This window comes from Nanorana parkeri, unplaced genomic scaffold (genome assembly GCF_000935625.1).
Source record: "Nanorana parkeri isolate BGI_ZX_2015 unplaced genomic scaffold, ASM93562v1 scaffold70, whole genome shotgun sequence".
Classification (NCBI taxonomy): domain Eukaryota; kingdom Metazoa; phylum Chordata; class Amphibia; order Anura; family Dicroglossidae; genus Nanorana; species Nanorana parkeri.
This window is the reverse complement of record NW_017306338.1, coordinates 1,676,212-1,698,843: the sequence shown is the minus strand read 5'-3', so window position 1 is coordinate 1,698,843 and position 22,632 is coordinate 1,676,212. Positions and strand designations below refer to the sequence as shown.

The 22,632-nt window shown below is 43.1% G+C and overlaps 1 protein-coding gene across 2 annotated transcripts in view; it reads right to left on the bottom strand.

Annotated features, from left to right (window-relative positions):
- MAP7D1 (MAP7 domain containing 1) overlaps positions 1-17,262 on the bottom strand; it is a 92,043-nt gene extending 74,781 nt beyond the window's left edge. For both annotated transcript variants that reach the window (XM_018576593.1, XM_018576594.1), the window contains exon 1: positions 16,469-17,262. In XM_018576593.1, the coding sequence (XP_018432095.1) occupies positions 16,469-16,505 (37 nt within the window). In that variant the 5' untranslated portion in view covers positions 16,506-17,262. The remainder of the gene's footprint in view (positions 1-16,468) is intronic.
- Between the last annotated feature and the right edge of the window lie 5,370 nt (positions 17,263-22,632).

The window sequence follows — 22,632 nt, the reverse complement described above, 5'->3', positions numbered from 1 at the left end:
TAGAAGGTTATACACATGCACACCTATGAATATTGCTTATTTATATAGGTTCAACAAAACTGACCCAGAAGGAGCAAAGTTGGGGATCTTACGAACAATGTTAAAGAAGTGTTTTAGCAGGCAGTATGTACAGGAGAGGATTGTCAGGCCAGAGGGTAGGGGATGGGTCTGCATTTGCAGGTAAGGAATTGTGCAGCATATGACAGCACCCAGTGGGTGCAAGAAAGAAGTCCAGAGGGTATGACAGGGGGCAGTACCTGCGGGAGAAGAGTGCAGAGGGTACAAGGTGTGTTAGTATGTGCAGAATAGGAGTGTGGAGGATATGACAGCAGCCAGCATGTAAAATAGAGCAATACAGTGGGGATAGTGGATAGTATGTGGAAGAGTTGTTGACAGTATACAAGGTGGGGTAGTATGTGTGCAACATAGCTGGGGACCGCATATCTATTTAACTCTTCCGTCTTCGTAATGGGGCAGATAACCTGATGCCACTGTACACCTTTTGCATGGGCCTCCCCAGAGTTCCTGATTCTAATAGGGCTGAAGGGCAAGACATCAGCCCCTTGGGAACTTTAGGCAAGTCCCTAACCAGGATACAGTCCCACTATTGGACCCAAACTCTAGGCCAGCACAGATCTCTCTATCAACACACACACAGATTCCTTTAGATTGTAAGCCCTCACGGACAGGGCCCTCTTTACCATCGCCTTGAATTGTATTGTAATGTTTTCCTTATATTGTAAAGCGCATTGTCAGTTCCTGTGCCAAGCAGCCATTCAGAATATGCTGCCCAGCACTGAGTGTCAGCTTGAGGTGGGATAGGATGGGACTATGGCCCCGAGGGAGCTCTCTCAATACATGCATTGCTTACAGATCCCTCATGTGTCCTGTAGAGGTGCCTGGACCAGAGTGACGTCACATTCCGGCTCCTGACACCTCTATAGGCGGGAAAGGGAGCTGTACAAGCATTGAACATATGGATTGATCTCCGTCACAGCACAGAAGCCCACATTGGACCCCAGGCCGAGGATCCACTCCAGTTGTCGTAAGGTAGGGAGAATGGATGGACCTTAAGAAAGATAGGGCCCGTTCACACTAGTACAGTGCATTCATCGCACAGTCCTGCACAATTAACACGCTGTACCACACAATCACACTTATTACGCGTTCTTGGTGTGGGAGGTATATTGCCTTGCCATTCATTTGAATGGTACCCCAAACGCACCTCCCACCCACAGTTCGATTGCATGCAACGTGCGATACCGCAATGCCGTGCACCCCATTTCGTGTGTGACTTGGGTCGCGACTTAATGACTAAGGACAATCGTGGGTCTTGAGGTTACACAGGTTGAGAACTGCTGCTCTAGACTCGCATGTCTGTGGCTGCTAGATTGCCCTGGAAAAACCTTGGCCTCCATATCTGCTGCTCGCCAACTAACTAGAGCACCTCCCACCTAATCCTTAATACATCTACAGTAATACTAATAAGTGATGAGAAGCTAAGCCATCTAAAAAAGGTGGGACCCTAAATAAAAGGGCTTCTACTACCCCAAATTTGCATTGGGCTAGTGTAGCGGGTCTAACGGCAGCTAGTATATGCAATAAAGGAGTAGTGGAGGGTGGACAGTATGTGCAAGGCAGTAGTGCAAAGGGTATCACAGTGGGGAAAATGTGCAGGAGAGAGTGGAGGGTCTGACATCAAACCACTCACATCAACCTCTTCCATACAGTAGCTTACAGTTAAATGTCCCTTTCACATTCCCACACAAACACTAGGCTAATTTGTGAGGAAGTCAATTAACCTCACTATGTATTTGGAATGTGGGAGGCAACTACAGCCTGCAGAGGAAACACGCCCAGCACATACAAACATTAAGCACATAGCGCCTTCAGAGAATCTGAAAACAGGACCCACTTGACTTGGTGAATGTGTTTAGCAAAAGTATTCAGAGCATAACCAATTCTCTCTTATTACTGAACAACATATGTTGTGCTGAAATCTTGTTCCCTTGGCATTTCTTATTTATTAGACACTGTTGATAGCGGACAATCAACCAAAGCAAAATTGCCATGCCACCAGGAAAGGGTGTAGTCTTTACCTGGCAAAGACCGAGATAGGCAATGTTGCAGCGAGTCAGACAAAAGATCCAATTAACTGCCCATCCAACAATCAAAACAGTATCTGCAGCAGCAACTACAGAGAGGCCCAAAAAAATGTATACACACTTCAACAGCTGTTATCTATACCCTTTTTTTTAAAACCTGTACTGAATTATGGCAGCAATGTGTAGTATTCCTCTAAAGATATCAGTAGTCGCACCATTGTTGATATCATCATGTGACCGTCAGGAGAGAGTCAAAGAAAATGGCGGAGGCACTCTTGATTTTCGAGCAATGCAAGACCATTTTGAAGTGGTATCGTAAATTTCAACATTTGTGTGAAGTTCGACGACAATGGCAACGTGAGTTTGGAACAAAACCACCTACACGACTAAAGCTGGCCATAAACCTATAGATTTTCCATGGTCAGATGGAAACAGTGCAATAGATTCCTCCATCTATGCTAAACTGTGTGGATGGAAGAATCTCCCACTGGGCCAAGATACAGTATCTTGCTCGTCGGCCACGCTGGCTCTCAAAATACCAGATTGTGCAGGCATTGTTCAGGTGTTCCGAGAGCCAGCGGGGCCGACGAGCAAGATACTGAAGCTTGGCCCAGTGGCAGATTCCTCCGTCCACACAGTTTAGCGTAGATGGAGGAATCTGTTGCACTTTTTCCATCTGATCATAGAAAACCTGCAGAAAATCTATAGGTGTATGGCCGGTTTAACAATCACGCGGATTCGTAATAAGTTCGAAACAAATGGCACTGTGTGTGATGTGCACAAGCAAAGATCTGGGAGGCATCGCACAGTAACAAGTCCTGCTTCCTCTGATTTTACTTCCAGCCAGATGGGGCACCACCTCACTACCACTGAGACGTAAGAGCCTATTTTGATGACATTCTGCCAGGACGTTGGATAGGATGCAGAGGTGCTGTTGAATTCCCTCCACGTTCCCCGGACTTAACACCCCTCGATTTCTATCTGTGGGGAACACTAAAGAATGTGGTATACCATAGAAAACCACCTACGCTGGCTGCGCTACAGGAAAAGAATCAAAATATCATGCAGAGCAATACCTGAGGACACTCTAGTCAATGTTGTTCATGCAGTACTGCGCCGAAATCAAGTGTCTGGATGCTAAACATGACCACTTTGAACACCTAATGTGATTGCATAATTCAGACATGACTTACAGCTGCCCTTTGATGTTCATATAAATCTAGTAATAACATTTTTATGCATATAGTTTTCATGTTGAAGTGTGCATACATTTGGGCCCCTTTGCATGTCTTCTTTCCCACTGTAGGTCTAATAAATGAACAAGGAGAATTTGTAATGCTGGGCACACACCTTACAAACCATCGCAAGACTTTGTCTTGCGATGGTTGTAAGGTAATTAAAAAAACGTACGATTTGCCTATCTTGGACAGGCAGATCGTACTTCCGATGACCGCAATGCCGAACGGGCAATGTGCACTTGCAAAAGTGGATATACTCTATTGCGAGTAACTCTTAAGGCCTGGCTAGTAGCTCAGGACTTGAAATTTTGAGCCCTGCTCTATAAGACTGGTTCATGTACTCCACTAAAGTATAAAAGGAGGATCTTATCCTGCTATTCTTGAACAAACATGCTCTCCTTACCCATTGAAATATGTGTTATGAATACTTGAGCTGAGTTATGAAAACTTCCTGCATTGGATTACTGTTGAGCAGTAATCCAAGGAGTGCCCTTATTTCTACACTGCCCAATGTATCCCATGCTTTAAGTCAGCTAAAGTCCTACGGGTCCTTTACTCTCCATGCTGTGTCCTCCCTGGGTTCATTTTCTGCAAAGCAAAATGACACTAATGGCACCGTGGTGCAAAACTTGGTAAACGGTTCTCTATGGATTTATCTTTTCTGTATATTGTTATTCTTTGCATGAAAGTATGATAACTCAAGTCACAAGAGATGAACAGGAACTTTACACATAAAGTGTATCTGTTTACACATCACTTTCTAAACTGCACGGCTCAAATTGCAGCCAATGCAGCACCACCCGGATCAACGAACGATGAATAAGGAATCAAAAGGTAGAACATTGTTGGCCAAACACATCCAATCAGATGCAGTCACTGTTCGAGTATTCGGACAGCTGCTGGTGTCATGGCTGTCTGAAAATGATAGCCGGCAGTGCAGATTACTCCATCCATACTGTTTAGCATAGATGGAGGAATCAAGTGGGCTGAACAAGAGGAGAAATCTACAGGTGTACTGTATGGCTAGCTGTAAAAAAGTAATTTATTGCCGTCAATGTAGTACACTAACCTACTTAAAGGGATAGTAAAGCACATTCCTATTGAGCACATATTTTGGGAGTTATGATTGCTGTGCTTACCATTAAAAAAAACCCATTTGATTTAAATAGCCTTTTACACGCCCATTTTTGGTATTATAATAAATATAGCGATTTGTAGAATGGTCACTAGAAGCAAACTCGGCTTGGTATTACTTTGCTTCCCTACTTGGAGTTATGCATCAGCTACGCAGGCAGAACTTTGTTTTCAATTTGTCTTGTCTAATCTAACGATGACCATATTATTTGCAATTTTAGGCAAATTTCTTATTAATATATATACACTATATTACCAAACGTTTTGGGACTCCTGCCTTTACACGCACATGAACTTTAATGGCATCCCAGTCTTAGTCCATAGGGTTCAATATTGAGTTGGCCCACTGTTTGCCGCTATAAACAGCTTCAACTCTTCTGGGAAGGCGTCCACAAGGTTTAGGAGTGTGTCTATGGGAAAGTTTGACCATTCTTCCAGAAGTGCGTTTGTGAGGTCAGGTGCCTTTACACGCACATGAACTTTAATGGCATCCCAGTCTTAGTCCATAGGGTTCAATATTGAGTTGGCCCACTGTTTGCCGCTATAAACAGCTTCAACTCTTCTGGGAAGGCGTCCACAAGGTTTAGGAGTGTGTCTATGGGAAAGTTTGACCATTCTTCCAGAAGTGCGTTTGTGAGGTCAGGTACTGATGTTGGACGAGAAGGCCTCGCAGTCTCCGCTCTAACTCATCACAAAGGTGTTCTATCGGGTTGAGGTCAGGACTCTGTGCAGGCCAGTCAAGTTCCTCCACCCCAAACTTACTCATCCATGTCTTTATGGAGCTTGCTTTGTGCACTGGTGCGCAGTGATGTTGGTACAAGAAGGGGCCATCCCCAAACTGTTCCCACAAAGTTGGGAGCATGAAATTGTCCAAAATGTCTTGGTATGCTGATGCCTTCAGAGTTCCCTTCACTGGAACTAAGGGGCCAAGCCCTGAAAAACAACCCCACACCATAATCCCCCCTCCACCCAACGTACACTTGGCACAATGCAGTCAGACAAGTACCATTCTCCTGGCAACCGCCAAACCCAGACACGTCCATCGGATTGCCAGACAGAGAAGTGCGATTCGTTACTCCAGAGAACATGTCCCCACTTCTCTAAAGTCCAGTGGTGGCGTGCTTTACACAACTGCATCTGACACTTTGCATTGCACTTGGTGATGTAAGGCTTGGATGCAGCTGCTCGGCCATGGAAACCCATTCCATGAAGCTCTCTACGCACTGTTGTGCCAATCTGAAGGCCACATTAAGTTTGGAAGTCTGTAGCTAATGACTCTGCAGACACTTGGTGACTTCTGCGCACTGTGCGCTTCAGCATGCGCTGACCTCTGCCCTGTCATTTTGCGTGGCCTACCACTTCGTGGCTGAGTTGCTGTTGTTCCCAGTTGCTTCCACTTTGTTATAATACCACTAACAGTTGACCACAGAATATTTAGTAGCAAGGAAATTTCACAGAAGACCTGAATCCAATGATTTGAAGGGGTGTCCCAATACTTTTGGTAATATAGTGTATATATGACAATTATATATTTGCATTGGGTATCCGATCAGCTCTGTCTGAAAACCTGACAGGCAGACCCGATCGCAACGGCCATATGAAAGGGGCCTTAATCAACTAATATCTCACCATCTTTAATATAATACAAGGTGCACAAGTTAACGTGGGCCCGCTCGATCTAAAGCCAATCCATCCCATTACAAACTTCAACAGGCAACCAACACTAATCCCAGGCTGAGACTTTAACTGGAGATGCTCCTTACTGGGTCCAGAACATGCATACATATCCCTTTATTCCTTCTTCTACCACAGATCTGTCTCCATAATACTCTGCTTTAGTTGTCCTTGCTTAATGCGTGAATTATGTGAATGCACTACTGTTTAATATATTGTATAGTATTTTAGTTTAAAATAGTGAAGGAGACAGTTTGTGCTATCCACTGCAATGTTTTAATATTAAAAGGGAAACTTTACCCTTATCTAAAAATTACAACAAAATCACCTTTAGAAATGTTTAGTAATGACAATCTACAAACAGATACATATAGATATAGGCAGGCTTTGTATTCTTTGCATACCTTATTTTTCTTTTGCTCCTCAGTGGCCATTTTTACTAAGGGCAGATTAATATATCTCCCTTTACTTACTGGAAGTCTGGCACATATGACTAGGAGATGAGACAGTGCACATCATCTCAGGGAAGGAAAGTGCCTTTTCACTGAGATGTCATGAGATTCTAGACGAAAATTCTCAGCAATGCACTGCTGATGTAATCTTCCCAGGATGCATCTCTTAGGCATGTGCTACATCACTAATGCCTAAGAGGACCAGGAAGTGGAAAAACAGTCATTGTAAGTAAAAGAAAAATATGTTTATTTAACTAATCAAAGTAAGATGATTCCATATCAGTATGCAGAGCTACATGCTGACGTGATTTTTAGTGAAAGGAGTAAAGGTTCATTCAAAGTTCTTTCCCATGATACCGTCTTGCAAAAAAAAAAAAAGAAGGTCAAGCGTTCTAGACTCATTCTCTGCACAAGCTATATGCAGCACAGTGATGATGTCACTGCTAATTTGACACGGTAATATCTCAGTTTGCCAAAGCAATTAGTGCACACAAAACGGATTTATATCCTTAATGGCTATTGGTTATTAGGGATGCACCGATACTAGTATCGATATTTGGTGCCGATACCGAGTATTTGGTGCCCGGTTTCCTGATTGGCCGGGAAGCAGCTCCATGCTCTCTCGTCCCTTGTGATGAGAGAGCATGGAGCCGTCATCTCATGACGAGGGAGCATGGAGCTGGCCAATCAGAAAGCAAGGCACCGCGTCATTACAAGGTGCCCGGCTTCCATGATTGGCCAGCAAGACGCCTCCGGCTGGGTACCAGAGTTAGCCCGTTCCTGGCTGGAGAGGCCCCGGGGGTGACGGGCTGGACATGCCGAGGTGAGAGGGGACAGGCTGGGACGTCTTTTGATTCCTAATCGGGAAGCCGGGTGGCGAGTCATTACACGCCACCTGGCTTCCTGAATGGGACTTCCGGTACTCGGTAATTGGTAACGGCGAGTACCGAAAAAAAATTATCGGTACTCGATACCAAAATCCCGGTATCGGTGCATCCCTAGTTAATATATTTAACGTTTGTGCATGCAGAATTCCACATTAAAGTATGCACACTATACCAACATTTTCTTTCAGAATGTTAACCTTTCAGAAGGCTGTTCCTGTGCAGTGGACCTTACATTCTAATCTACACCAGCCATGCAAACACAATGCTTGGGGAAATTATGTATTTGTCAATTAGTCTACCAAGCATATCTGACGGACGTGGAAAGAACCTATATGCAGAGTGTTCCTGATGGGAATTGAACCCAGGGCTGTAGCACTGCAAAGTCATGGTGTAAATCAGGAAGCCACTTTGCTAACCATTAAAGGCGCTTACTAATGTAGTTCAAAATAAATATCTACCAATTAAACAAAAAATCATGGGCACAGATAAAAACAAAACAAAAAAAGGGCCATTTGTGAGCAGAATTAGTAGCTGGTAGTAGCTGGTCAACTGTGCTCACAACGTGAAAATTACATCCAAGCTTCTCTGACTGCTCAGTGACATGAAAGTGCCACTAAGTGCTTCCAAACATACTGTTCATTTTACGTTGTCTGGGCAAATTTCGATGCAGATCCCATTACAGCTCACTTATTCCACATAATTATTTCGCTTTTTAGTACTGACTGATCACGATTAGATATTCAGTACATAACAGAAGTAGTGGAATGGATTGTTACATATCAAATAAGGGGAGTAAATATGGAAAAAGTACGTTAATCACTTCAAGTCCAGCATTGCCCCTGTAAATCAGACAGCTGGCAACCATAGGAATGTTATGCATGGCTAAGATGGCATTGGATATCTGTCTGCAGTTTATCCTGCTTAAAGGCATCTGAGTGCCTGCGACGCGTGGGAGATGTTACCAGGGGTTTCAAGGCCAAATTAAAACCAGAGACATAAGGAAAACATTAACACAGCCCCCACTAATGTAAAATCACAGCTTACAATGTCCTAGCCTGGCATTTATTCTTCCTGTTTTAGAGATGTAAGTACATACTGCTAACTGCGTTACAAAGACAAATTAAGAGCCAACAAGTTCCCCACAAGGGCATGTAGCTCTAGCAGCCCCAAAATGATAACGTGTGCACAAAATAGCCAGAGCTTTTACCCTTTGGCTATATATCCATTTTTCTTGTTTGTGTACTCATAAATAATACAAAAAGAGCCTCATACTCAACCTTTACTAGAGTGCATCTGTAACCAAAACTACACTGTTTAGGTCCAGGGCAATGCAGTTCTTTTACATCAAGGGTGGGGAACGTCTGGCCCATGGGATCGTTAGGTCTGGCCCTCCGAACAGGCTCTCCTAGTCTCTGGATGCCGATGCTGTAGACTGGAAGGGGTGATCCAGCCCTCCCCGCCTGCAACATCTGACACATTCAGGCACTGCCAGAGCCACGTGAGGGGACCAGGGGACGGGAGGTAGGCGATAAAATGCACTGTGCACCAGCGCTGTAAAACACAGAGGCAGTGGAGCTCAGCGGTGTGATAAGCAGAGAGGTGGCGAGGTCAGTGACAATGTCATCATACAGGGCAGTCTGCAAAGCTACAAATCGCCAAAGGAGAGCAATTCATAGCCAAGCACACAACCCAATACTGTAGCACTTGTGTAGTTTATAGCAGCGACAAAACATTTCTTAGTGGCAATCAGCACTGACTAAGGTGATTGAAATGCTGGCTACTAGTCACCGTTATTTGCTGGCATTATGTAGCATAAAAAGTGATGAGAAAAATGGGACTTTCAAGGTGTATATTTATTTTTATTTATTTATTTTTCTCAGCTCTGCATGCCGATTTAAAATCATCTTACATTCATTAGTTAAACATACACCTTTTTAATTTACTTACAAATAGAGTTCATCTACTTCCTGGTCCAGTTTTGGCACACATGATGTAATGTTCCAAAGTGTTGCATCCTGGGAAGGTTACATCAGCAGAGCATTGCTGGGAAATCTCATGAGATCTCAGGGAAAAGTATTTTCCTCCCCTGAGATGTGTATGGTCACATGTCCTAGTCACATGTGCCAGAAATCCAGGATGTAAAAGTAGAGCTAGAAATCTGTCCTTAGTAAACATGGCCACTGTCAGAAGGCTGGGCAAGAAAAGAAAAAGAAGGTATACAAAGAATACAAAGTGAGCAATTCTCTATATGTATGTGTTTGTAGATTGTCATGACTAAACATTTCTACAGGTGTGTTTGTTGTTATTTTAAACATAAGGGTAAGGTTCCTTCCCGCTAGGGGGTGCGCGCGAGCAGAAAAAAATTGCCGTCTGGAGACGGCAACCCGCAGATGCTGCAGTGCCGTCCGTCCGTTTTTTTACTACGGGCGGACTGCAAGAGGTTAACAAGCAGAGAACATGAGCTCCACAGCTATATATAGACCGATAGCTGGAAAGCTAAAGCGTATCTAAACCAAAGAACAATACTTTTATACATTGCATCTTATCAGTCTCAAGATGATGGCTGCATTCATTTTGATTTTTTAGGTTTTTTTTTCTTGTAAATGAACCTGGTGAGCCTACCAGTTAAACACTTCCTGTGCTATGGCAACCATGCCCACTCACTATATCTATAGAGAAGCAGCATTGTTACCCGAGGACCAGACATTACACTTCCCCCATTTCCTCTTCTACATAACATAGGGGAAGCTGTCTGTAGGCCTCAAAGATAACTGGGACCAATGCTGAACAATAAGAGTGAAGCACAGGAAGTTACAAGCGTACAATATTTCTGGCAGGTCAACAGGTAATTTTTTGCACTAATTTAACATATTATTGTATATGTAACAGCCCAACGGAGAGCAAGTTAAAGAACTTTGCATTAAGAGTTTGAATATACTTTAAGCACAATTTTAGGGTACCTAAAAAGACTTCAGATAAAATTATATATCTTTAAATACATGCAAAACACTCCCGCAATGCATTAAAAAGGCGATGTGATGAATATATCATTAAGAACATATACATTTTTTCTATTTTATACCCTTTCCATGTAAAAAAATGTAAGTGTGCTAAGAAGGGATGCACAGATACTGATACCAGTATCGGTGCCAATACAAGAGTATGTGGGCGAGTACTCGTACTTGCCCAAATCCTCCCGATGCTTATCCCGATACGGGAACTTCCACTATCAGGAAGCCGGGCGGCGAATCATTACTCGTCACCAGGGAACACGGAGCTGGCTTCCCGGCCAATCAGGAAGCCGGGGAGGGGAAGAGTAATGAATTGCCCCCGGCCTCCTGATTGGCCGGGAAGCCGACTCTATGCTCCCTCGTCACATCGGGAAGGCTGGTGGTGTGTAATGACTCACCGCCCAGCTTCCTGATTTGTCGGGAAGCTGGCCAATCAGGAAGGTGGGCGGCGAGTCCTTACCCGCCTCCCTGATTGGCCAGAAAGCCGACTCCACGCTTCCTCATCACCAGGTGACGAGGGAGCATGGAGATGGCTTCCCGGCTAATCAGGAAGCCGGCAGGTGAGTCATTACATGCTGCCTGGCTTGCTTAATGGGACTTCCGGTAACAGCGAGTACAGAGAAAAAAAAAAAAATCGGTACTAGTACTCGATACCGAAAAAACTGTATCGGTGGATCCCTGGTACAAAAAAAGGTAGGTAACTTTTTTTCTTAAAATAAATAAAAATAAGACATTGTTCAAAATGCTCCATGGCCTGCATTTTATTCTTGCCAATCACAAATTATTTACTACCATTAAAAACCTTATATAACAAATTAACTTTTAAGGTCCTTTATACCATTTAACAAAGCAGAGATTTTTAATGTGCAACATCTAAATGTAGTACAAACCTGCCAGTGACATTTATTGCCATCCTAATGATGAAATCTACAGCTGATGTAACAGCTTATTTGAATAGCAAAAGTAAATAATTTAGAGCACAGTGCAAAACTCTAGACTCAGTACATAGACTGCGTAAACTGTGTTTAAATTCTAGACACGTTACTATAAAGTGGGGAATCTTCTTTCTTCTATAACAACCTGAACACTTAGTTAATAAGTGACAATTTACGTAGATGCAAAAAGTAAAGATGCAATGTTTCCTTTGTGCAATACCTGTAATCCTATTGGATTTGGGCAGTGCATTAAAAGCCATCCTCAGCAGGGCCTGTTCACATGATATCAGGTCCTGATCAGGTGCAGATCTGCAGACGCGGTGCTACTGATGCAGTGCGTTTTTGCCGCGTTTTTGATGCATTCCAGTTTTTGTTTTAAATGTTTTTTTTGCTGGAGTCGGGCTGTCAGTAAGTTAGCTGCAGTGCGTTTGACGCGTTTTGCGTTTCCGGTCCGTTTCCTGACCGGACAAAATGTGACATGCAGTATTTTTTCTGTCGTAACCTGAACGGACTATGAACGTGAGAACTGTAGCCCATAAAACATATAGGGATACATTGGGATGCATTTTTAGTGCAGGAGCGTACGGATCAGGTCCGCACAGAAAACGGACGTCGTGTGAACAGGCCCTTCAGAAAGATGGCTGGCCATTGTAGAATATGTAACGTCACAGGTCAAAGCACATGTGTGCTTATAGTGAAAACTTGTGTGTTGTAATTCCAAAAGACCTAAGCGCTCAATGTATTTGGGTAATTCAAGGTCCACATATATGGGTGCAACCAGTATAATATAGCAATATTTTTCCCCATAATGTTTTCTAAAATCATCTTGGACACACAAGATAAACTCATAGCAGAAAAGACATCATAACATGGTTAACTCCATTGCTCCATACAAAGCACCTCATTCAATGGAATAGGTAGCACAGACTATTACATGAAACAGACCACAGCAACCATAACACTGGTGAAAATCTATGGAACGTAACAGGGGCTAAAAGGACTAAAAAGTAGATCTTGCTTTAAAAGACATTTTATTGATGTGCTTCTAGTTTAAACAAGTATCACATCCCACTAAAATGCCATTATAGTATTTATTATTCCTCTAGCTTACTCCTGAAAAGTATATGCATCATTAAAGTTCAGTTGTAGGCAACAGATGAAAGCACACAGTAAGCTAATAATGCCATCAAGGAAACACTGCAAATGTGCTAAAATCAGAATGTTCCCTTAGTTTATCTTAAAATGAATTACACAGATCTAACAGGGTCAGTAAGAAGCCAGTAGGAGTGTACTTCCTAAAGCCTACATTATGTAACTTCCTCTTTGTTCCTGCAACACAAGCCACAATCAAACATATTGGACATGTTTGAATCCGATTCCTGGATGAGAGAAAACGTAGGGTGCTCACAAAAGTGGCTGCACATAACTTCAAATCTTTTGGCACCTAAAAGACCTGCAATACATGTATTGTAACGGAGGGTATACACACTTCAAATTTCGGCGGGTTCTTGATGCTGCTGTCGGCACCTTACAACTGGCATCCTTCGATCAGCTGATCGAAGGAGCATGTTGGGAAATTGTCAGGGGAACAGAGCTAGCAGGTAATGCCAGCTGTAGTTGGGTATTCAGCGGACGGCGGCTGCTGTCAAAATACAAAAGAATACGCAGCAGATTCCTCGATCAACGCTTGTAAGCTGGCAGGTTTAATGAAGAAAACAGAAGCTTCTATACCCCACTTTAATGTTATAAGGCTTTCTGTAGGCTATTGGCAGCAAAGGAGACTGTAGTGTATGTTCTAGTATCTCAGCAGGTACATTCCAGGATCACCAGATGGCCTACAAAAGGGACTTCACTGGACTTAGGCACTACAGCAACACCTGAACGAAAATCAAAAGAAGCACTTTTCACAGTGGTGTATGACCTACTGGACATCCACTGACAACAGTAGAAAAGGGGCATTGGCTATATTGCTCCTGGGATTTGTACGACCCCTTAACCAGAGGACTCAAATGAATACATTGCAGAGCAATAAAACGTCACTAAGACAAGGTGCATTGTACTTTCGTTGTTAAAACTTGTTCAGATCCGTTTAGGAGCCATCAGTCTGATACTTGGAACAAGCCAAGTGAATTTCCAGGAGAATCAGGTGAAAGGTGGTTTACCCGAATATATCATCATATTACAGAATTGTAGATGGGACAAGAGAAAATAATTGATCATACACAATTAGAGTCTTTTCCTCTTGTAGTTTAGATAATCAGTCATAAAGCAAATAACTATGTAAAAGGTGAAAGATTTAGGTGCATCTAAAGAGGATTCCACAGATTGAACAGCTTGGCTTTATCTTTGCTCTTTAACAAGCAAGCACTTGATGAAAGGACATCCGTGCAATGCACTGAATAAAGCTCAGCAAAGAAAGGTTGTTTGTGCTGACGCCAGCAATCATTTTTTTTTCTTCCAAAAACAATGTGCTAGACACATTATCAGTGGAATCGTAACTCTGGATAAGAATGAATCTAGAAGATATTACTCTAATCTTTTTACAGCTACTGTAAAATCTTAAGCCATCATCCAACATCAGCCTCTAAGGAAACAACAGTTATGGAAAGTAGTGGTTTGTATTTTATTTCTTAAGTAACAAGGCACTTGGTGTACATATACAAGGCAATTCAAACACATGCCACCCCCAAAAACCAAATGGATTGATATAAATAGGCATAGTAAATGTTACCAACTACAAGATCAAAGCACAAGATAATTTCCTGTTGCATATCCAGGGCAGGAGATTGCAAAAATATGGGGTTTTAACTCTTCCCTGCTCTAGCCAAAACAACAAAAAAGTTTTGGCTTTACATACACTAACTAGCACAGGAGGAAGAAGCTGATTGGTTGCTATAGTAAATAGGCAGTTCCTTTAGGCACTTGTTCCCATGATGTGGAACAGTGGTTCCCAAGCATGTCCTCATGTTCCACCAACAACTCATAGTTGGTAGATAACTAAATCAAATTGCTGAGACACTAGGTCACGCCATCTGTGCATAGGTGGGATTACCAAGAAAATATGCGCTGATGGTTGCTTTTATTGAACGCTATGGGAAACATTGTTGTAATGTCTGCTCAAGCTGGGTTAACCAAACTTGCATTGAGCCATTTGAAACCCCATTGCTGGACAAATAGAATACTGTATACTGGTATAGAGGAGAATACCCAATAATCTGTGTCTTGGTAAGCAAATAAATATGTAAGTGGCAGGGTACAAGAACTTTTCTCTATAATACAGACAGGTGGATACAGAAGATATGCATGAAAATACATACGGCCAGGTTTAGCCCAATAAAGAATGTGGCTTTTGGTCAAAAAACAAAGTAAGCAAGGGTAATAGTTTTTGATGGCCAACTGCAGTGGAAGCCATAACAAGATTTTAAGACACAAGGCCCCCTTTATAAACATACTACCCTTCATTACTTGTATACTGTTTTGAATGACCAAAAGTCCAGTTCTTGATCCATGCAATGACTATTAAGAGAATACACCTAAAGATTAGTCCTGATTAGGATGTACAAAGCTACAAGTGGCCACACACAGGGATGAAGATTTGGACATTTGCCAGAACATGGTATACCTTGCAAGACCATTCTAACATTTCAAGCCTGAGAAAACACCTTTTTATTCATTTTTTTATCACTTAGTTCATCTGCAACACTTGTTCCAGTTACACTGTATAATTATCACCTAGTGCTGGAATTCTAGGTATCTGCCTAGGGTCTTCTATAGGCCTGACCACAGCCAGTTGATGACCAGCAAATAATCTCACCTCTAAAGAATCTTAACATGTCCATGCATATGTTTTGCATACATACATGTGATGTATGTACACTGACACCCCTGACCTCGCTATTATCTTAAAAGAACAAAGGCCAAACAATTCTAAACCAAGACAACAGACTTTTTTCCCTGAAGGATTCTTCTGAAACCACAGGAACCAGCAATCACAAGTCTACTTGTATATTTAGCATGGACTCTGGTTACACAACAAAGACATTCCGATATACATCACTTTTATTTACTGCATTATTTTCTCTAACTCTAGGTTTCCTTCTAAACCTAGAAACAGGACCAGCCATTCCCAAGGAACCCTAGTGTTCCTCCAAAAGGTTGCTAGGGGTTCTTTGAGCTGTGGTTGACTGAACTATTTGATGGTGCCTGGGCCAACACCACTTGGCAGAGTTAGTGGCATGACACTAAAGATCTTTTTAGCTATCTTTAAAGGGAAACACTATGCCCACCAATGTAAGAAGTATTGTTCCCATTGACCCCCAATAAATTGGTTATAACAGGGGTTCCCAGAAAAATTATTTCAAAGGTTTGTCTAGGGTAAAAAGGTTGAGAAAAGCTGGATCAGACAAAAGACTGTGAAAGTTGGAAGAAGAAAAACCCCTGTCTCGGAGACGCCTGAGCATTGAAATTCAGATCCTGTAGCAGCTACAGGATGAGACACACAAAGTATATCTTCTTTCAAAGCCTGTTGGTTGTGAGGAAGGGAAAGAGGGACTGTGCCCCCCCTCCGCCTGAATCAGTCTATTGTGTAGTCTTCCTCCATGATGACTATCTGGAGCATTGTATGCTTAAAGGCAGAAGAAGAGAACACGTATTTGGTGTCCAGCAGAGGAATCTGCAGCGTCATTAGGGGCACAGAGCTATAAGCAGCCAGGCTGTACACTATTATCTACAAGTGACCTCACCCAGGCTTGCCTGCCTGGGAAGGGAGTGGGGCTGGCATGTGCCATAGCCCTGCACAATTTCATCAAGTGATGGGCACATGCATGATGAGTCAAACTTCAACCACTGATCTCCAATGCTGGAATACATTGGCCAGATCAAAAGATCATCTAATACACACAAAAGTGACTATTTATAATCAGCTCCTCTGCAGTGGAGAACTCTGATTTCTCCCCAGCGATTGACCACAGCCCAAACTCCAGCACTCATGGACACTGCTGATAAAATTCATGATCTAAAGTGAAACAGTTACCTTGTGTGTGTTCCTCTGTTGGGGTCTCCTTATCCATGTCTTCAAGTGATACAAGGGCTAGGGATCGGAGTTGTCTTAGAGTGCTAGCTCTGCTGGTCCTCGTGTGGTTTCAGTCTCACGGCTCAGATTGGCTTCTCTGGTGCAGTCTCATTCCTAAGGGCAACAGATTCCGTTTAGCAGTTGGGGAAAAAAAAGCCTTCATCACCAGGGAGGGAAGAATATTGTCCAGCCACCTCCCTGCTCAAACAGAAAGCCAGGGTCTGGGGAGATTGATCTGTTCTGAATGCAGATCGCAGGCTGTGTGTTGATGCTCCCTGCTTCTCCTTTGTCGGTGCTGCTCTCCCCCCCCCACCAAAAAGGATGGATCACAACGCCAAACTTCCCGATCACTGAGCACACATAGGAGGAGAGCAGCTGATGGAAATGCTATTGTACAGACACAGTGTAACCTCTAACATAGGAGCGTACCAAGTCAGCCAGCGGGGGAGGCGATCGAGGGATCAATGCTGCTTCTCACCTCAATAATACAATCCAGCGGAGAAGACATTCAGCCGAGCCTAGATTCACCATCCTTATATTCTTCCCTGCCTGTACCGCTGACTTGTGTTCATTTCACAGAGCAATGGGCACACGGAAACACGACTTCCCCCTCCGCCGGGGATTGGTCGAGTCCGGCAGCGTGTTGAGACTATCTAAGGAAAGTTGCATTCTTTCAGAATTGGGAAGCACAGATGGTGACTCATTCAGTCTGGCTGCAGACACCCAGCCCAATGCAGAGGATACAGGCGATGGGTCGCATCATCTGCTCCCAGCTCTGCCTCTGGCTGCTAGGAAGCGGGAGGTGACGTCATGCACCACATGCTCATCAACCCTCAGCATGAGTGACCCCACTACTGGTATCAGTGCAATTCTCTGATTATAAGTGGTCATGATGTTAATGAAATATTTGCTTCCAGATCCCTGTAATAAGCATACGTGTGCTCATTGGGAGTTTTGGAAAACAGGATATTACCTCACTTAAAGAGGAACTTCAGTCTTATCTTTGAAATGACAACAAAGACACCTTTAGAAATGTTTAGTGATGACAATCTACAAACCCATACTTCTAGATAATTGCAGACTTTGTATACCTTATTTCTATTTTCTTCCCCAGTCTTCTCACACTTTTTACTATGGGCAGATTAATCCATCTCCATTTACTTCCTGGATTTCTAGGACATGTGACCAATGACATCATCTCAAGGGAGGACAATGCCTTTCCCTGAGATCTCATAAGATTACAGATGAGATTCCCTAGCAATGCTCTGCTGATGTAACCTTTCCAGAATGCAATGCAGCCACAGGCATGACTCCCAGAAACAGATGCATCATGGGATTTGTAGTTTCAACACAGCTGGCGTTTGCCCACCCCTGCTATACAGGCTCATTCCCACAGATGCAAAAAAAAAAAGGCATATGGGCTTACAGTGTAAAACAGAGGTGGGCAACTCCGGCGCTCCAGCTGTTGTGGAACTACAAGTCCCATGAGGCATCGTAAGACTGGCAGTTAGAGGCATAACTCCCAGAGGCACGTTGGGATTTGTAGTTAAAGCACAGCCGGAAGGCCAGAGTTGCCCAACCCGTGGGCTATTGTATGCAGACAGCCACAAAACTCGAGGCTGCTTGAATAGCTCTATAGGAGAGAGATCACCAGCACTCAGAAGGTTTTTCATCAAATCCTTATGTTCATTTATTCCAAAACAGCGTCACATATATCAGTATAGCCAAAGTTTCGGGGCCACACAGGGTCCCTTCATCAGAGCGACAAGGAGCACTACAAGCTTGGCTATACTGATATATGTGACGTTGTTTCACAATAAATGAACATAAGGATTTGATGAAAAACCCTCAGAGTGCTGGTGATCTCTCTCCTATACAAGTCTGACGTGCATGGCGCCGTTCGTGATCATCACTACAAGCACCGCGTGTTAATCTATGGTTGTGAATGCTGTAAGGAGTGCAGGGGACACATCTGTTCATCTGCTTCAATACCTGAACATCTGATAGGACGCAGTCACTGTTCAGCCGACAATTCTACCCAGAGTTCCTTCAATGTTCAATTGACTTTTGTGGAGCCATTTGGTGCGGACAGCGCCACCATTGCTTCAAACTCTGGCGATACATCAGAAATTGGACACACTTTGAGTTGTGCGCGGCCAGGTAAAGAGAGGGTGCAAAAAAAGATTGGAGCACAATAGAAGACTGGGATAGTGGTTATTCAGAAAGTGGACACAGATTAGAGGGGGAAGGTGACCTAAAGAGACTCATCCAAAGAGAGGGTCAATGGATGTCTAATCTTCGGGCAATACACCCTCACGGATTAAATCCAGATTTGATTTTGTCACAGAGCCATTTTATTGTCGATAAATCTATTTATGAGATGCTATGACGTGTTTCTCCTCAGTAGATAGTCATGGCTAGACCCTATTGGGGAGAAATGTGTCGAAGGAGAAGAACAGGGTGGGCAAACTCCGGCCCTCCAGCTGTGGTAAAACTAAAAATTCCATCATGTCTGGGAGTCATGCATGTGGCTGTGAGAATCTTCCAATGATCCATGGGATGTGTTGTTACACAACAGCTGGAGGGACAGAGTTTGCCCACACTCTGGCATTGTGAGCTTGTTCTACTTGCAATAAAGCTTGTTGGATACAGAAAAACCAGCGGAAATGCAGCTTGTTTTTTGTATCTGGGTACATGTTATCTTGTATCTTCAGTAGGGCTGCAACAACTAATCGACATAATCGATTATAATCGATTATTGAAAAAGTTGTCAACTTTTTCAATAATCGATTAATCGGCTTCCGATCAGTTGGCCCTGTTCACGGCTTCCCACCTCACACTCGCTGCTGCCAGGCACGCCGCACCTCCTCCCCGCCTTACACTCACCGCCCGCCAACATCCACGATCGGCACAGGGACGCGGGGAGATGTAGTAAGGAGGAGCAGGTGTGGGGGGATGACAGCCACCGATAGACAGGTCCGAATTTAGAAGCAAGTTGCTGGAAGACTGCTCAGGTAAGCCTGCACTTTGCCACACATAGTACTCTACAATGTATTGCTGGGATTTGTATTCCTCTATAGCTGATGGTACATTGTGCTGTATATGTACCATCAGCTATAGAGAACTACAAATCCCAGCAATACATTATACACTATGTATAATGTATTGCTGGGATTTGTTGTACTCTATAGTTGGTGATATTCTGCACTGCGCTGTATAGAGGACTACAAATCCCAGCAATAATACATTATACAGCGCAATGCGGAATACCACTAGCTATAGAGGAGTACAAAACCCAGCAACAGTACATTATACAGCGCAATGCAGAATACCGCCAGCGATGATGTTCTATTGCGGACATTTGTTGTAGTCCTCTATAGCTGGTGGTATTCGGCATTGCACTGTATATTGTATTATTGCTGGGATTTGTAGTCCTCTATAGCCGGTGCCATTCTGCATTCATTGCTGTATAATTTTACACTTTCACTATATTGCACACCACACAATTTTTTTTTCTTTTTTACTTCCACCGCTCCAAGCTTGCTCCTGTGATGCACTACAATATCAATACAAACTAGTAGTCCATCACTGGAGCCATTTTTTACAATTTATTTTATTGTTTATCCGATTAACCGATTAATCGAACTTAATAATCGGATAACTAATCGATTTTGAAAATAATCGTTAGCTGCAGCTCTAATCTTCAGCACTTGTTTGGTAGTTTCCAGTCTTCATATCAATGCACTTTTTTAGCACATTGTTGTGTGCTTTTCATGCATTTAAAAAGGGTTTCATGGGTTGTGTTTTTGTTTGGGCCAGTGAAATAAATTATAGGCTGCTGGGGGTGGGAGCTTGTTCTCATGTGCTAAAACACACGAAAATACATGTTACATTACATTTTCATGTGTTCCCATTGTAGTTTATTAGGGCTAAAAATGCACTTTGTTGCACCAAAAGAAGCATCTGCAGTCTGCACCTTTTTTTAAAGTTGCACTGCAGCTCATGAATTGTTATGAACAGGAACCATGGAAAATAATGGGATTCCTTTTGTCATGCATCATTGCACGATGGCCAAATCACTTCAAATCACAGAGGTGTGAACATGGACTGTTAAATCCTTAACATTTGTGTCAACAAGATTTTGGCTTATATCGACGGCATTAGTCAGACATCAGTTTGAGGCGCTTCTGAGTTCATTCAGAATTCACTGACAGGTGCATTTAACTTACACTTGTCCTCTTTCTGACTTGCAGTTGACCTCATTCTCTCCTGCAGTTGACCTTCTTCTGACCTGCATTTAACTTGCAGTCATCCTCCTTCTGTCATGCAGTTGACCTCCTTCTGACCTGCATTTAACTTGCAGTCATCCTCCTTCTGTCATGCAGTTGACCTTGTTCTAACTTGCAGTCATCCTCCTTCTGTCATGCAGTTGTCCTCCTTCTGACTTGTAGTTGACCTGCAGTTGTCCTCCTGACCTGCATTTTTACTATCACCACTTTATGAATGGGGAGGAGCCTCTATAGTGAGCGCTAGTCAAATTCTTGAATGAACAGGAAGTGATGTAAATCACAGCCTGTTCATTCATAACTGGGGGACACATAGTACTATGTGTCCCCAGTTATTTACAAACACTGGAGTGATCAGACGATCACTCCGGTGTTTGCTCTGCACAGCGGGATCGATAAATATCAATTATATTTATCGATCCCCCGCTCGGACACGCTACAGAGCCGCTGTCATCCGTGGCAAATTATTACCTGCGCTATACATTTGGGACATTTTTTAGACAAGTTGGATGAATTCGATTATTTTCATAATCTAAATATGGTTTTTTTAAAATGCTAAATTGCTGACATTATCCTGAACTCTTTTAGTATCTTCAGTCTACTGTTGCCTGGAGCAGCCTTCCTTAACCAGGGTGCCATCTGTTTTCCTCAGATATGCCATAAAATTTTTGCACAGCGTCATGCGTGTCCATGGTGCAGGTGCGCTGACACATGGTCAAGGAAGCACATTTTAAAAAAAGATGGTCAAGGACCAAGAAAGGCAAAGTGATAGAGTCTCCCAAAAGAAGGCATCTGGACCCTCTTACAGTCCCTCAACACTCCTTCCTTCATCACAGCAAGCTCTGAAATCAGCTGTGTTTGCAACCTCGGGGGAGGGTTGATGTCACTCCCTCGGCCTAGTGACCATGCTCAGGCCTGGCGATTAGCTGCTAGGTCCAAGCAGTGTCACAGGGAAGCAGGGAACACATTGCCCCATATCTGGAAGGGGTTGGGTGTTGCCAGCTATGGGCAGGTAACATTGTCTCTAAATGCAGTACTATAAGCTCTTCCCCATCCTCTCATCAGATATGGAAAGAGAAGAACATGGGGCTCAAATGACTAAGCACAACAATACAGGTTATGGTAAGATAAAAAGAACCCCAAAAAACATAATTGCTCTTCTAAAGCATTTTATCGTTATCAAATTTAGGAGGCAAGTGTGAAACAGCTATGTTCAAGTTTGATGTTGTTTCTAAACTTTTTACTGTATCTCTGTTTTAAATAAGTGGACCTGTATGCACAGCTGCCCGCAGGAAAATAAAGGAATGCGTTGACGGGCTTCACCCATTGTGCTCAAAGTAGAATTCCAGCTAGTTTTGCATACATTAAAAAAGATCTGGAAAGATTAGTAGAGTTTAGAAAATGTAGAAACTATCAGTTTTTTGCTGCTTTTTGTGTCCCTGTGTTGGAGACTGTCTCACTTGCTGTTGAGTCAATTGGACAATGGACATAACATTAGCAAAAAACTTTCACAACAGGGACACATACAACAATAAATCCCTGACTAACATTCTAACCCTTCCTCCATTCTAGCCACAACTAAAAAATATTATTTTGGCTGGAGTTCTACTTGGATGATAAACAAGACTCTTGTATGGATTTGTGACGTTAGTGATGATATTAATGAAATGATTATAGAAAGTTCTGAGTGTGGTCATCATTGGCTAAGTTTGAGCACGCCTATCCCTACACAATTTGCTGTGTGAGGCAGGGGAGTGTGTGTTTGGGGGTGTTGACAGTGCTATGTGTGTAATGGTTGTTCCGGGACGGGGGTGTTTGCTATCATTGAATTGTTGTAGG